At 44.4% G+C, this 12,399-nt stretch overlaps 2 protein-coding genes across 3 annotated transcripts in view; both read left to right on the top strand.

The window, feature by feature from the left end:
* Positions 1 to 12,399, top strand: part of MSTO1 (misato 1, mitochondrial distribution and morphology regulator) — a 146,053-nt gene that overhangs the window by 111,520 nt on the left and 22,134 nt on the right. The window lies entirely within an intron of this gene.
* Positions 1 to 12,399, top strand: part of DAP3 (death associated protein 3) — a 51,489-nt gene that overhangs the window by 29,547 nt on the left and 9,543 nt on the right. For both annotated transcript variants that reach the window (XM_025381104.1, XM_025381098.1), the window contains 4 exons: positions 4,072 to 4,194; positions 8,104 to 8,205; positions 11,288 to 11,396; positions 11,855 to 11,947. In XM_025381104.1, the coding sequence (XP_025236889.1) occupies positions 4,072 to 4,194; positions 8,104 to 8,205; positions 11,288 to 11,396; positions 11,855 to 11,947 (427 nt within the window). The remainder of the gene's footprint in view (positions 1 to 4,071; positions 4,195 to 8,103; positions 8,206 to 11,287; positions 11,397 to 11,854; positions 11,948 to 12,399) is intronic.

A 12,399-nucleotide genomic window follows, 5' to 3' on the forward strand; every position in this document is an offset into this window, starting at 1 on the left:
CTTAAAGAACTAAAGATTCCATTTGGCTGTAGGCCAGGCATGGTGGCTGACACTTGTAATGCCAGCACTTTGGGAGGCTGAGGTAGGTAGATCACCTGAGGTCGGGAGTTCGAGACCAGCCTGACCAACATGGAGAAACCCCATCACTACTAAAAATACAAAATTAGCCAGGTGTGGTGGCACATGTCTGTAATCCCAGCTACTCGGAAGGCTGAGACAGGAGAATCGCTTGAACCCGGGAGACAGAGGTTGCAGTGAGCCAAGATCACACCATTGCACTGCAGCCTGAGCAACAAGAGCAAAACTCCATCTCAAAAAAAAAAAAAAAAAGATTCTATTTTGCTAGCTTTTAATTTGCTTCAAAAATTACCTGTAGTTTCAGCTACTTGAGAGGCTGAAGCAAGATGATCATGTGGGCCCAGGATTTGAGACTGGCCTGGGCAATATAGCAAGACTACACCCTATGTCCAAAAAAAAAAAAAAAAGTATAACAAAAATGTCATCACATTACTGTAGAAATAGCACCACCTTGTGGCCCTTGAATAGTTTGTTTTCCACTTTGCTTTGTAAAGAGACATGGTGCTTTCTCTCCAGTAGATAAAATTGAGTAGCATTTAAGTAGTACTAGGGTATATTATTCAGATTGCAGTGCTGAAGTAACAAGCCTTGTATTCTCAGTGGCCTAACACAAAGGGTATTGTTTGTGTTGTGTGCATGTGTTTTGCTTTGTTTTTCTGTTCCTATCTTTCAAAAAGGCTTTGCAAGCAAGATTGAAGTCTGGATGGAGGGACAAAAGTTTACCTTCTTGGGATACATCTCAACATGTAGCTTTTAAGATGGGGAGGGAGAGATAATTTATACCTCACACTTAATTGGCTCTGACTAGAAAGGACGCAATGACACAAGTTATTTCCATTCATAGGTCTTTAGCCAAAGGAATCACATGACCTCTCCCATTTCTTCAAGGGAGGCTGAGAAATGTAGAGAACGATTTGGATATTTGGATATTTCCCAAGCATTGCTCCTTCTGCTGTAATTTACAGTCATACATTCTCAGACAGAGCTGGAGCAACTCTAGTACTTGACAGTTACTTTATATTAAAATCTACAAGTAATGGTTCAGAGGTTTCTGTGTATACTTCACTGAGTTTCCTATAGAGCATTTACTTTACTTCGTGGATGCTCTACGTACTCTCTCATTGCATGTTTTCAGTTTCAGATTCTTTATTCCAGGGCAAAGGGCTAAGTACTTTGTAGTGTGTTAAGTACTCAGAGAGGGAGATACAAAAATGAATAAAATCTAACCCCTTCTCTTCTAAGCGTGTAGCCTAGGAGACAAACATGTATAACATAACATGATACAATTTTTCTTTAAATAGAGACAAACTTGGATGTGAATTCCAGTTCACCGCCTAAAACTTTGTGACCTTAATCAAAATTACTCAGCTTCCCTGAACCTTGTCTTCCCCATCATAACAAAGGGTTGATAATATTCTGCCTATCTTCTAGGATTTCTAGGTTTAAAACTAGTACATATATAATACTGTATTGCCTGACATCTAATAGATACTCAGTTAACAGTAGGCAGGAGTACAACTCAAGGCAATGTAATAAAATTGCCGTGCAATACAAAGAGTGCTATTAGCAGAAAGGAAAGAGAATTACTTTTGACTGGAGGTGTCTGGCAAATTTTCACTGAGGATGTGACATTTGAGTTGAGGTTTGATGAATGGGAGGATTTAAATGGGGAGAGGGAAGTTGAAGTAGAATGAGCAGAAGTATAGAGGCATAAAAGTGACTTGTTTTAGCATGGTCATATGGTTATAAATGAAATTACAAAGGTAGGCTGAAGTTATCACAGTGGTCTACATTGTTATGCTAAGGAATTTGAGACTTATTTTGACATCATTCTGGAACCTTTTAAGCTTTTTAAAATTTTTTTATTGTCGGGGTCTCACTGCTGCCCTGGTTGATGTGGAACTCCTGCCCTCAAGCAGTCTTTCCACTTTAGCTCCCAAGTAGCTGGGACTACAGGAGTGGACCACCACACCTGGCTCCATCCAAGCTTTTAGATTAGTCGAAGGTTAAGCCTATTTTTGGGAAGATGAAGGACTATGAAAGAGGAAAAAATCAAAGATTTAGAGATAAAGATACAAGTTAAAATGTTATGTGTTGGCCGGGAGTGGTGGCTTACGCCCATAATCCCAGCACTTTGGAAGGCTAAGGTGGGCAGATCACCTGAGGTCAGGAGTTCCAGACCAGCGTGACTAACATGGTGAAACCCAGTCTCCACTAAAAATACAAAAATTAGCCAGGCGTGGTGGCGGGTGCCTGTAATCCCAGCTAGTGAGGCAGGAGAACCACTTGAACCTGGGGGCAGAGGTTGTAAGGAGCGGAGATCATGCCATTGCACCCCCGCCTGGGCGACAAGAGTGAGACTCTCTCAAAAAAAAAAAAAAAAAAAAAAAAGTGATGTGTACAATACTCTCTTTCAACCTGTGCAGTGGGAATGTTAGACACAGAATTTATGTATGGAGTTTAGGATCATGTCATAAAATGGGTGTAAGTGTGAGGAGGGATGGTACAGAGATAACTTATATTTTCTGCACTCAAAAAACTGCTTGGTAGGCTGGGCATAGTGGCTCACGCCTGTAATCCCAGCACTTTGGGAGGCCGAGGCAGGCCACTTGAGCGCAGGAGTTGGAGAGCAGCCTGGGCAACATAGCAAGACCCGTCTTCAAAAAATTAAAAAAATTAAAAATTAGCTGGGTGTGGTGGCATGCGCCTGTAGTCCCAGCTACTTGGGAGCCTGAGATGGGAGCATGGCTTGGGCCTGGGAGTTTGAGACTACAGTGTGCCGTGATTGTGCCACTGTACTCCAGCCTGGGTGACAGAGCAAGACCCTGTCTTTAAAAAAAGAGGGTGAGAAGCTGCTTGGTGAGACTATAAAATACAGACAACTTTCATATGATAACCTATTTATTAAGCAACTCCCTTATTACACTATCCATTATATTTCTGTTCTCTTGCTTCTCCTGGCTGCATTCCCTAATCTTTTCCTCATAACACATCTTTTCACTTTCTACATAAGGCTTGTTATCCTTAAGCTCAGTTTTGGAGTTTTTCACTTACCATTTTGTTAGATTTGTCTCCTGAAATCCCCCCTCTTCCCCTCTCTGTTGGTTCAGAGGTTTCAGTGTACAGTTCACTGAGTTACCTATAGAGCAGTTTGCTTTCACTTAGCTATGTATCTGACATACTCCCTTATTACATTCTCTAATGAAAGATTCTTTATTCCAGGGCACAATTAGCAGGAAAATTGTTACAGGGCATGTAATTATAGCTGTCACATAGTGAGAAGCATTGCACTGATCCCCTGATAACTGAGGTGACTGACAGAGAATGAGAATTACACAGTTTTGGCAACCATTCATCACTGGGCAAGTGCATTAAAAGAGCTTTCCTGCTTCAAGTTTGCTAATGGTTATGCTGTGTATGCTCCTGAATAATCTCTGGCAGAATTGTTTGTTTCCATATAGGACAGATCCCTGATAAGGCAATACATAGACTGGAACAGATATAGAATATGAACAATGTCATTGGACTTAGTGAATTTTAAATAATAACAGGGATCTTTTTTACATAGAAGAAAAATGTATGTTAGTGACATCCCTGTTGCAGACATGGCTCACCTTCTCAGTGTTATAGCGAGCATAAAAAGTTTGTTTGGCCAGGTGTGGTGACTCAAGCCTGTAATCCCAGCATTTTGGGAGGCAGAGGCGGGCAGATAACCTGAGTTCAGGAGTTCAAGATCAGTCTGGCCAACATGGTGAAATCTCGTTTCTACTAAAAATACAAAAAATTAGCTGGGTGTGGTGGCACGTGCCTGTAATCCCAGTTACTCAGGAGACTGAGGCGGGAGAATCACTTGAACCTGGGAGGCGGAGGTTGTAGTGAGCCAAGATCACTACACTCCATTGCACTCCAGCTTGGGCAACAAGAGCGAAACTCTGTCTCAAAAAAAAAAAAAAGTTTGATAACCCCATGACACTGAAATGATTTCTCTTACAGTTGGACCCTGGGCGTTTTTTACACATGGGGACCCAGGCAAGCCAAAGCATTGCTGCTCACCTCGATAACCAGGTTCCAGTTGAGAGTCCCAGAGCTATTTCCCGCACCATTGAGAATGACCCGGTAAGTTACTAATGTGTATATGGGGTTTCTCAGGGCTTATGATTTGTGTTCCTATCCTCATTTTGCATAGGAAAACTGAAACTGCAAGAAGCTTAGTAGATTTGCATTTACTCAGATACTGCACCTGAGATAGCACTCTGGAACCCAGATTCTCCCTGTCCCTGTCTGATACTGTGGTAACATACACTGGCCAGCTCCATCCATATCTGTTCCCATGTAATCCCAACTAGTGAATTCACCTAGTTTCACGGATTTTGCTGAGCATAGAGTTGTCGAATACTCAATACTTACTAAGTTTAATTTCTTACAGGGTAAGTTTACCAATTATTATTGCTTATATTATGTGTTGGGTGACAGACCTTTTCTTAAAGGACTATGTAGTGAATATTTTAGGCCAATGGACTGGGATGATCTGTCACAAGTACTCAACTCTGCCATAAACAAATGGGTGTGAACATGTACCAGTAAAACTCTGTTTACAAAGCAGGTGTCCAGCCATAACTTAACAACCTCTGGTATGGAGAATACTAAAGAAATTAAACTACTTGCCCACAATTTTCTACCAGGGTAGGTTCAGAACCCAGTTTTTCTAATAACCAATCTGGTGCTATTTTGCACTTTTGTAAGTGGATTTCCTAGGGTCTGGAGAGGGAACTAACTTGATTTGTTATGAGAAGAGCAGCATTTAAAATGAATTTTGTCTGCAGAAGCCAGGATTCCAGCAGTATCTAGTATTGCATTTTCTAGTCCAGTTCCCCATTAGACTGGATATTGATTTCTTTTTGTTGCTACCTCTCATAAATGAAATTAATTTGTGGGCCGGGCGCGGTGGCTCAAGCCTGTAATCCCAGCACTTTGGGAGGCCGAGACGGGCGGATCACGAGGTCAGGAGATCGAGACCATCCTGGCTAACACGGTGAAACCCCGTCTCTACTAAAAAAATGCAAAAAACTAGCTGGGCGAGGTGGCGGGCGCCTGTAGTCCCAGCTACTCGGGAGGCTGAGGCAGGAGAATGGCGTAAACCCAGGAGGCGGAGCTTGCAGTGAGCTGAGATCCGGCCACTGCACTCCAGCCTGGGCGGCAGAGCGAGACTCTGTCTCAAAAAAAAAAAAAAAAAAAGAAATTAATTTGTGGTCTGTGCTGTAATGTGAAGAACCAGTAGTTTCCTTCCCTGCCCCTACCCTCTGAGTCTTCCCATCTTAATACAGTCTGTGTGGAAGGAAAAAAAGAATCATCCATTACTCAAAACATGATCTCAGCAGGGTGTGTTTTAAATATATCTCTAGTCTTTGGCCATGCGGGGTGGCTCATGACTATCATCCTAGCACTTTGGGAGGCCGAGGCAGGAGGATCACTTGAGGTCAGTTCTAGACCAGCCTGGCCAACATGGCGAAAGCCTGTCTCTACTAAAAATACTAAAATTAGCTGGCTGTGGTGGCGGGCACCTGTAATCCCAGCTACTTAGGAGGCTGAGGCAGGAGAATCGCTTGAACCGAGGAGACAGAAGTTGCAGTGAGCCAAGATTGCGCCACTGCACTCCAGCCTGGGCAGGAGAGCAAGACTCTGTCTTAAAAAGTATATATATATGGCTGGGTGAGGTGGCTCATGCCTGTAATCCCAATATATATATACCTTTCACCTATTTTGACAAACACAAAATGAAGTAGAATAAATGAATCAAGCCACTGAAGTGTCTTTCAGCTTTCTCTGTAATTGTAGTCCTTTTATCTGCCAGTTCCTCTGGGGTTTCTATGGAAACAGCAGCATGCAGATGATCTTGTCGCATGACTGGGGCATCTCTATACACAGCACAGAAGAATCCAGATGGCAAGAATTGTCTTTGCTACCCCTACATCTACGGTTTACTTTGATGAGCAATTGGCTTCATTCTTTGGGCCACCACTTTTATATACATACTGGGTTTGGGGACAGCAATCAGGATTCTTGGCTAAGATAAATGAGGATGGGCACAGTAGCTTATGCCTGCAATCCCTGCACTTTGGGAGGCCTAGGCGGGAGGATCACTTGAGCTTAGGAGTTCTAGACTAGCCTAGGCAACATGGCAAGACCCTAACTCTAAACAATTTTTTTTTTTTTTTTTTTTTTTTTTTTGAGACGGAGTCTCGCTCTGTAGCCCAGGCTGGAGTGCAGTGGCCGGATCTCAGCTCACTGCAAGCTCCGTCTCCCGGGTTCACGCCATTCTCCGGCCTCAGCCTCCCGAGTAGCTGGGACTACAGGCGCCCGCCACCTCGCCCGGCTAGTTTTTTGTATTTCTTAGTAGAGACGGGGTTTCACCGTGTTAGCCAGGATGGTCTCGATCTCCTGACCTCGTGATCCGCCCGTCTCGGCCTCCCAAAGTGCTGGGATTACAGGCTTGAGCCACCGCGCCCGACCAACAATTTTTTTTTTTTTTTTCGAGACAGAGTTTTACTCTTCTTGCCCAGGCTGGAGTGCAATGGCGCGGTCTCGTCTCACTGCAGCCTCCACCTCCCGGGTTTAAGTGATTTTCCTGTCTCAGCCTCCCAAGTAACTGTGATTACAGGCACCCATCACCACGCCTGGCTAAGTTTTGTATTTTTAGTACAGATTGGGTTTCACCATGTTGGCCAGGCTGGTCTTAAACTCCTGACCTCAGGCAATCCACCCACCTCAGCTTCCTAAAGTGCTGGGATTACAGACATGAGCCACTGCACCCAACCAAAAAAAATTTTTTTTTCTTTTTCTTTTTTTTCTTTTTTTTAGACGGAGCCTTGCTCTGTCGCCCAGGCTGGAGTACGGTGGCATGATCATGGCTCACTGCATCCTCCACCTCCCGGGTTCAAGCAGTTCTGTGCCTCAGCCTCCCGAGTAGCTGGGATTACAGGCACCTGCCACCATGCCTGGCTAATTATTTGTATTTTTTGTAGAGACGGGCTTTCACCCTCTTGGCCAGGCTGGTCTTGAACTCCTGACCTCATGATCCACCGACCTTGGCCTCCCATAGTGCTGGGATGACAGGCATGAGCCACCGCACTCGGCCAAAAGTTTTTCAATTAGCAGTGCATAGTGGCATGCGCCTGTAGTCCCAGCTACTGGAGAGGTTTAGGTACAAGGATCACTTGAGCCGAAGAGGTCAAGGCTACAGTCAGCTGAGATCAGGCCACTGCACTCCAGTCTGGGCAACAGGCTTTCTCAAAACAATGGGAGGTATCTTTTCCAGCTTTAAGAGATGAGTGGTCCAGGGCGCAGTGGCTCACGCCTGTAATCCCAACACTGAGAGGCTAAAGCGGGAGGATCACTGGAGTTCAGGAGTTCAAGACCAACCTGGGCAACACAGCAAGACCTCATGTCTACCAAAAAAGTCAAGAAGTTAGCCAGGTGTAGTGGTGCACACCTGTGGTCCCAGCTACTCGTGAGGCTGAGGCAGGAGGATCTCTTGAGCCTGGGAATTGGAGGCCTCAGTGAGCCGTGATTGCACCACCATACTCCATCCTGGTAAACCGAGCAAGATCTTGTCTCAAAAAAAAAAAGAAAAAACAAGACATAAAGGCCGGGTGCAGTGGCTCACACCTGTAATCCCAGCACTTCGGGAAGCCAAGGCAGGCAGATCACTTGAAGACCAGCCTGTCCAACATGGAGAAACCCTGTCTCTACTAAAAATACAAAATTAGCCAGGTGTGATGGCACATGCCTGTGATCCTAGCTACTTGGGAGGCTGAGGCAGTAGAATTGCTTGAACCTGGGAGGCGGAGCTTGCAGTGAGCTGAGATCCAGCCACTGCACTCCAGCCTGGGCGACAGAGCGAGACTCCGTCTCAAAAAAAAAAAAAGTATATATATATATATACACACACACACATACACAAGAAGACAAAAAGAAAGTCTTGGTCACTTTGTCACCATTATACCTGTTTGCACTCTTATTTCCTAGGCCAAGCATGGGGATCAGCACGAGGGTCAGCACTACAACATCTCCCCCCAGGATTTGAAGACTGTATTTCCCCATGGCCTTCCTCCTCGCTTTGCGATGCAGGTGCTCAAGACAGGGAATGGTACTGGGGGGAGCCCAGAATACAAGCTGCTGCTAGCAAAGGGGTTGGGCTAAATGAGAAGAAAATTATAAAAGATGAAATTTAATCTGAAAAACAGAAATTCATCTGTTGATTACCTTTTGTGACTAGTACAATTACTTTAAGCTCATGTTTAAACAGTATTGATGTTTTCCTCCTTGTATAGCCCAAGAAGATTCCAGTAATTTCAGCATCAAATAATTGTTTTAAATGAACTTAAAATTTGCCTTGGCAAAATATCATGAAAATAGTTAATATGCTGCACAAAAGCAAAATCATAATATACTCCTGAGCTAAATAGAAGCGATATTTTGATTAGATGCATTGGTTTTTATTCTCCCATGTATTTTGTGAAAATGTTATCAAGCTTGCCTGTGCAGGTGAGTTTTAGCGTGCGAGCCGGAGGATCTTATTTCTTTAGTGTGGTTTATTTCAGGAAATTAGATGAATAATAAGGGCATAACAGGTCGGGCGCTATGGCTCATGCCTGTAATCCCAGCTGCACTTTGCGAGGCCAAGGTGGAGGGATCACTTGAGCCCAGGAGTTCGAGACCAGTCTGGGCAACACAATTATGTATACCACTTAGGGCCACTGTAAATATGGAAAGCATATAGAAAAATGCTTAAAATTTCTGACACAAGTTAATAATTCAATAAACATTAACTTTTTTTTTTTTTTTTGAGACGGAGTTTCACTCTTGTTGCTCAGGCTGGAATGCAATGGCACAATCTCGGCTCACCACAACCTCTGCCTCCCGGTTCAAGTGATTCTCCCACCTCAGCCTCCTGAGTAGCTGGGATTACAGGCATGCACCACCACGCCTGGCTATTTTGTATTTTTAGTACAGATGGAGTTTCTCAATATTGGTCAGGCTGGTCTCAAACTCCCGACCTCAGGTGATCCCCCCGCCTTGGCCTCCCTAAGTGCAGGGATTACAGGCGTGAGCCAGTGCGCCCGGCCTAAAATTTATTTTTAGTTAATTTTTTTTTTGAGACGGAGTCTCGCTCTGTCACCCAGGCTGGAGTGCGGTGGCGTGATCTTGGCTCACTGCAACCTCCACCTCCTGGGTTCAAGCAATTCTTCCGCCTCAGCCTCCTCAGTAGCTGGGATTACAGGTGCCGCAACCACGCCAGGCTGATTTTTGTAATTTTAGTAGAGACAGGGTTTCACCATGTTGGTCAGGCTGGTCTCGAACTCCTGACCTCATGATCCGCCCACCTAGGTCTCCCAAGGTGCTGGGATTATAGGCATGAGCCACCGTGCCTGGCCTAAAATTTATTTTTATTACTTTAACCATTTACTTTTTTCTCTAGAACTAAATACATGGCACCTCAGGAGCAGGTGTGACCAGCTGCCCCCACAACTCTAAGGCCATCCATACCTCACACCCCCAGCATACTAACCTTTCAGAGTTTATGTGTTCATTCCCCTTTTGCTACCAGAATACTTTGGCAGGAAATTTGGGAAGCACTAATGTGTGTGAAACTGATTTGCAAAGAAAATATTAAAATATGTCTACTAATAAGAATAAATATCTAACAAATACTGTTTGTAAGTATAACTAAAATAGTGTTAATTTTTTTATTTTTTTGAGACGGAGTCTCGCTCTGTCGCACAGACTGGAGTGCAGTGACACGATCTCAGCTCACTGCAAGCTCTGCCTCCCGGGGTCAAGCATTTTTCCTGCTTCAGTCTCACAAGTAGCTGTGACTACAGGCATGCACCACCATGCCCAGCTAATTTTTGTATTTTTAGTAGAGACGGAGTTTCACCATGTTTGGCCAGGCTTGTCTTGAACTCCTGGCCTTAAGTAATCTGCTCACCTCGACTTCCCAAAGTGCTGGGATTACAGGCGTGAGCCACTGTACCCAGCCAGTGTTGATATTTTTAAAAGAAATCCTAACAAAACAATTGAATTGGTGTAGGATTTGACAGGCGATTCCAAACTTAATGGAAGGTTCAATGTTCAAAAAAACACGATACAGGTATTAAAACAAATGTCGGCTGGGCGTGGTGGCTCACGCCTGTAATCCCAGCACTTTGGGAGGCCAAGGCAAGTGGATCACCTGAGGTTAGTAGTTGGAGAGCAGCCTGGCCAATATGGCAAATCCCCATCTCTACTAAAAATATAAAAATTAGCCAGGCGTGGTGGCGAGCACCTGTAATCCCAGCTCCTTGGGAGGCTGAGGTAGGAGAATCACTTGAACTCAGGAGGCGGAGGTTGCAGTTAGCTGAGATCACATCACTGCATTCCAGCCTGGGTGACAAAAGTGAAACTCTGTTTCAAAAAAAAAAAAAAAAAGGCACATCAGGGCTGGGAGCTGTGGCTCACACCTGTAATCCCAGCACTTTGAGCTACCACGACAGGAGGATCACTTGAGCCCAGGAGGTCAGAGATGTAGAGTACAGGTCTCCCTATGTTGGTCGGGAGTTTGAGACCAGCCTGACCAATATTGAGAAACTCCATCTGTACTAAAAATACAAAATAGCCAGGCGTGGTGGTGCATGCCTGTAATCCCAGCTACTCAGGAGGCTGAGGTGGGAGAATCACTTGAACCGGGAGGCAGAGGTTGTGGTGAGCCGAGATTGTGCCATTGCATTCCAGCCTGAGCAACAAGAGTGAAACTCCGTCTCAAAAAAAAAAAAAAAGTTAATGTTTATTGAATTATTAACTTGTGTCAGAAATTTTAAGCATTTTTCTATATGCTTTCCATATTTACAGTGGCCCTAAGTGGTATACATAATTTTGTCATGAGACATATCAATTATTTGTAGATTTTAGCTGCGATAGAATATATGCTTCAGTAACAGGAATAATCAAAAGCTGACTATCATGTTACTTAGTGCGGAATAATGTATTTCAGTTTTTAGCTAAGTTATATGGATAGATTTTCAAACTCAGTACCAACCCAGCTTCTCCTAACCGAATAAATTAGAGGCATGCAACTTGATGGTCTTGGTTGCCACTTTTGGCAGAGTATGTATACCAAGAACTGGCTAGAAATTCCACACCCCACCCACTCCTTCCTTTCCTATTTTATCAGGTGAAGACACTCAGTGAAGCTTGCCTGATGGTAAGGAAACCAGCCCTAGAACTTCTGCATTACCTGAAAAACACCAATTTTGCTTATCCGGCTGTACGATATCTTCTGTGTATCCTTTCCTGCCTGCTTGGACCCTCATAAACCAATGCTTTCTCCCCTCAAATAAGGGAAAAGAAGAAATGAAAAAAAGTACTATGGAGGCCAGGCACTGTGGCTCACACCTGTAATCCCAGGAGTTTGGGAAGCCGAAGCAGGCGTATCACCTGAAGTCAGGAGTTCAAGACCTGCCTGGCCAACATAGCGAAACCCCGCATTTACTAAAAATGCAAAAAATTAGCCGGGTGTGGTAGCATGCACCTGTAATCCCAGCTACTTGGGAAGCTGAGGCAGGAGAATCGCTTGAACCCGGGAAGTGGAGGTTGCTGTGAGCTGATATCAAGCCACTTCATTCCAGCCTGGGAGACAGTGAGACCCTGTCTGAAAAAACAAAACAAAACAAAGCGTAACTACTGTTCACAGTACAAATGATCCTTCTAGTCATGTTTTCTTTAACAACACATACTTTAGATGGAGAGAAGGGAACAGGAAAAACCCTCAGTCTCTGCCATGTTATTCATTTCTGTGCAAAACAGGACTGGCTGATACTACATATTCCAGATGGTGAGAACTTCCTGTTGTTTCTTCTGTCTGTTAGGTTTAGTTATCCTGTTACTGTATTTTCTTTTTTCTTTTCTTTTTTTTTTTTTTGAGATGGAGTTTCGCTCTTGTTGGCCAGTCTGGAGTGCAGTGGTGCAATCTCAGGTCACTGCAACTTCTGCCTCCCAGGCTCAAGAGATTCTCCTGCCTCAGCCTCCCATGTAGCTGGGATTACAGGTGCCCTCCACACCACCACGCCCAGCTAGTTTTTGTAGTTTTATAGAGACAGGGTTTCACCATGTTGGCCGGGCTGGTCTTGAACTCCTGACCTCAGGTGATCCACCTGCCTCAGCCTCCCAAAGTGCTGGGATTACAGGCGTGAGCCACTGCGCCCGGCCTCAGCTTTAACTTTCCTAGCTAAAGGAAAAGGCTTTGCCAGTCACAATGGCTGACACCCATAATCACAGCACTTTGGG

This window comes from Theropithecus gelada, chromosome 1, assembly GCF_003255815.1.
Source record: "Theropithecus gelada isolate Dixy chromosome 1, Tgel_1.0, whole genome shotgun sequence".
Classification (NCBI taxonomy): Eukaryota; Metazoa; Chordata; class Mammalia; order Primates; family Cercopithecidae; genus Theropithecus; species Theropithecus gelada.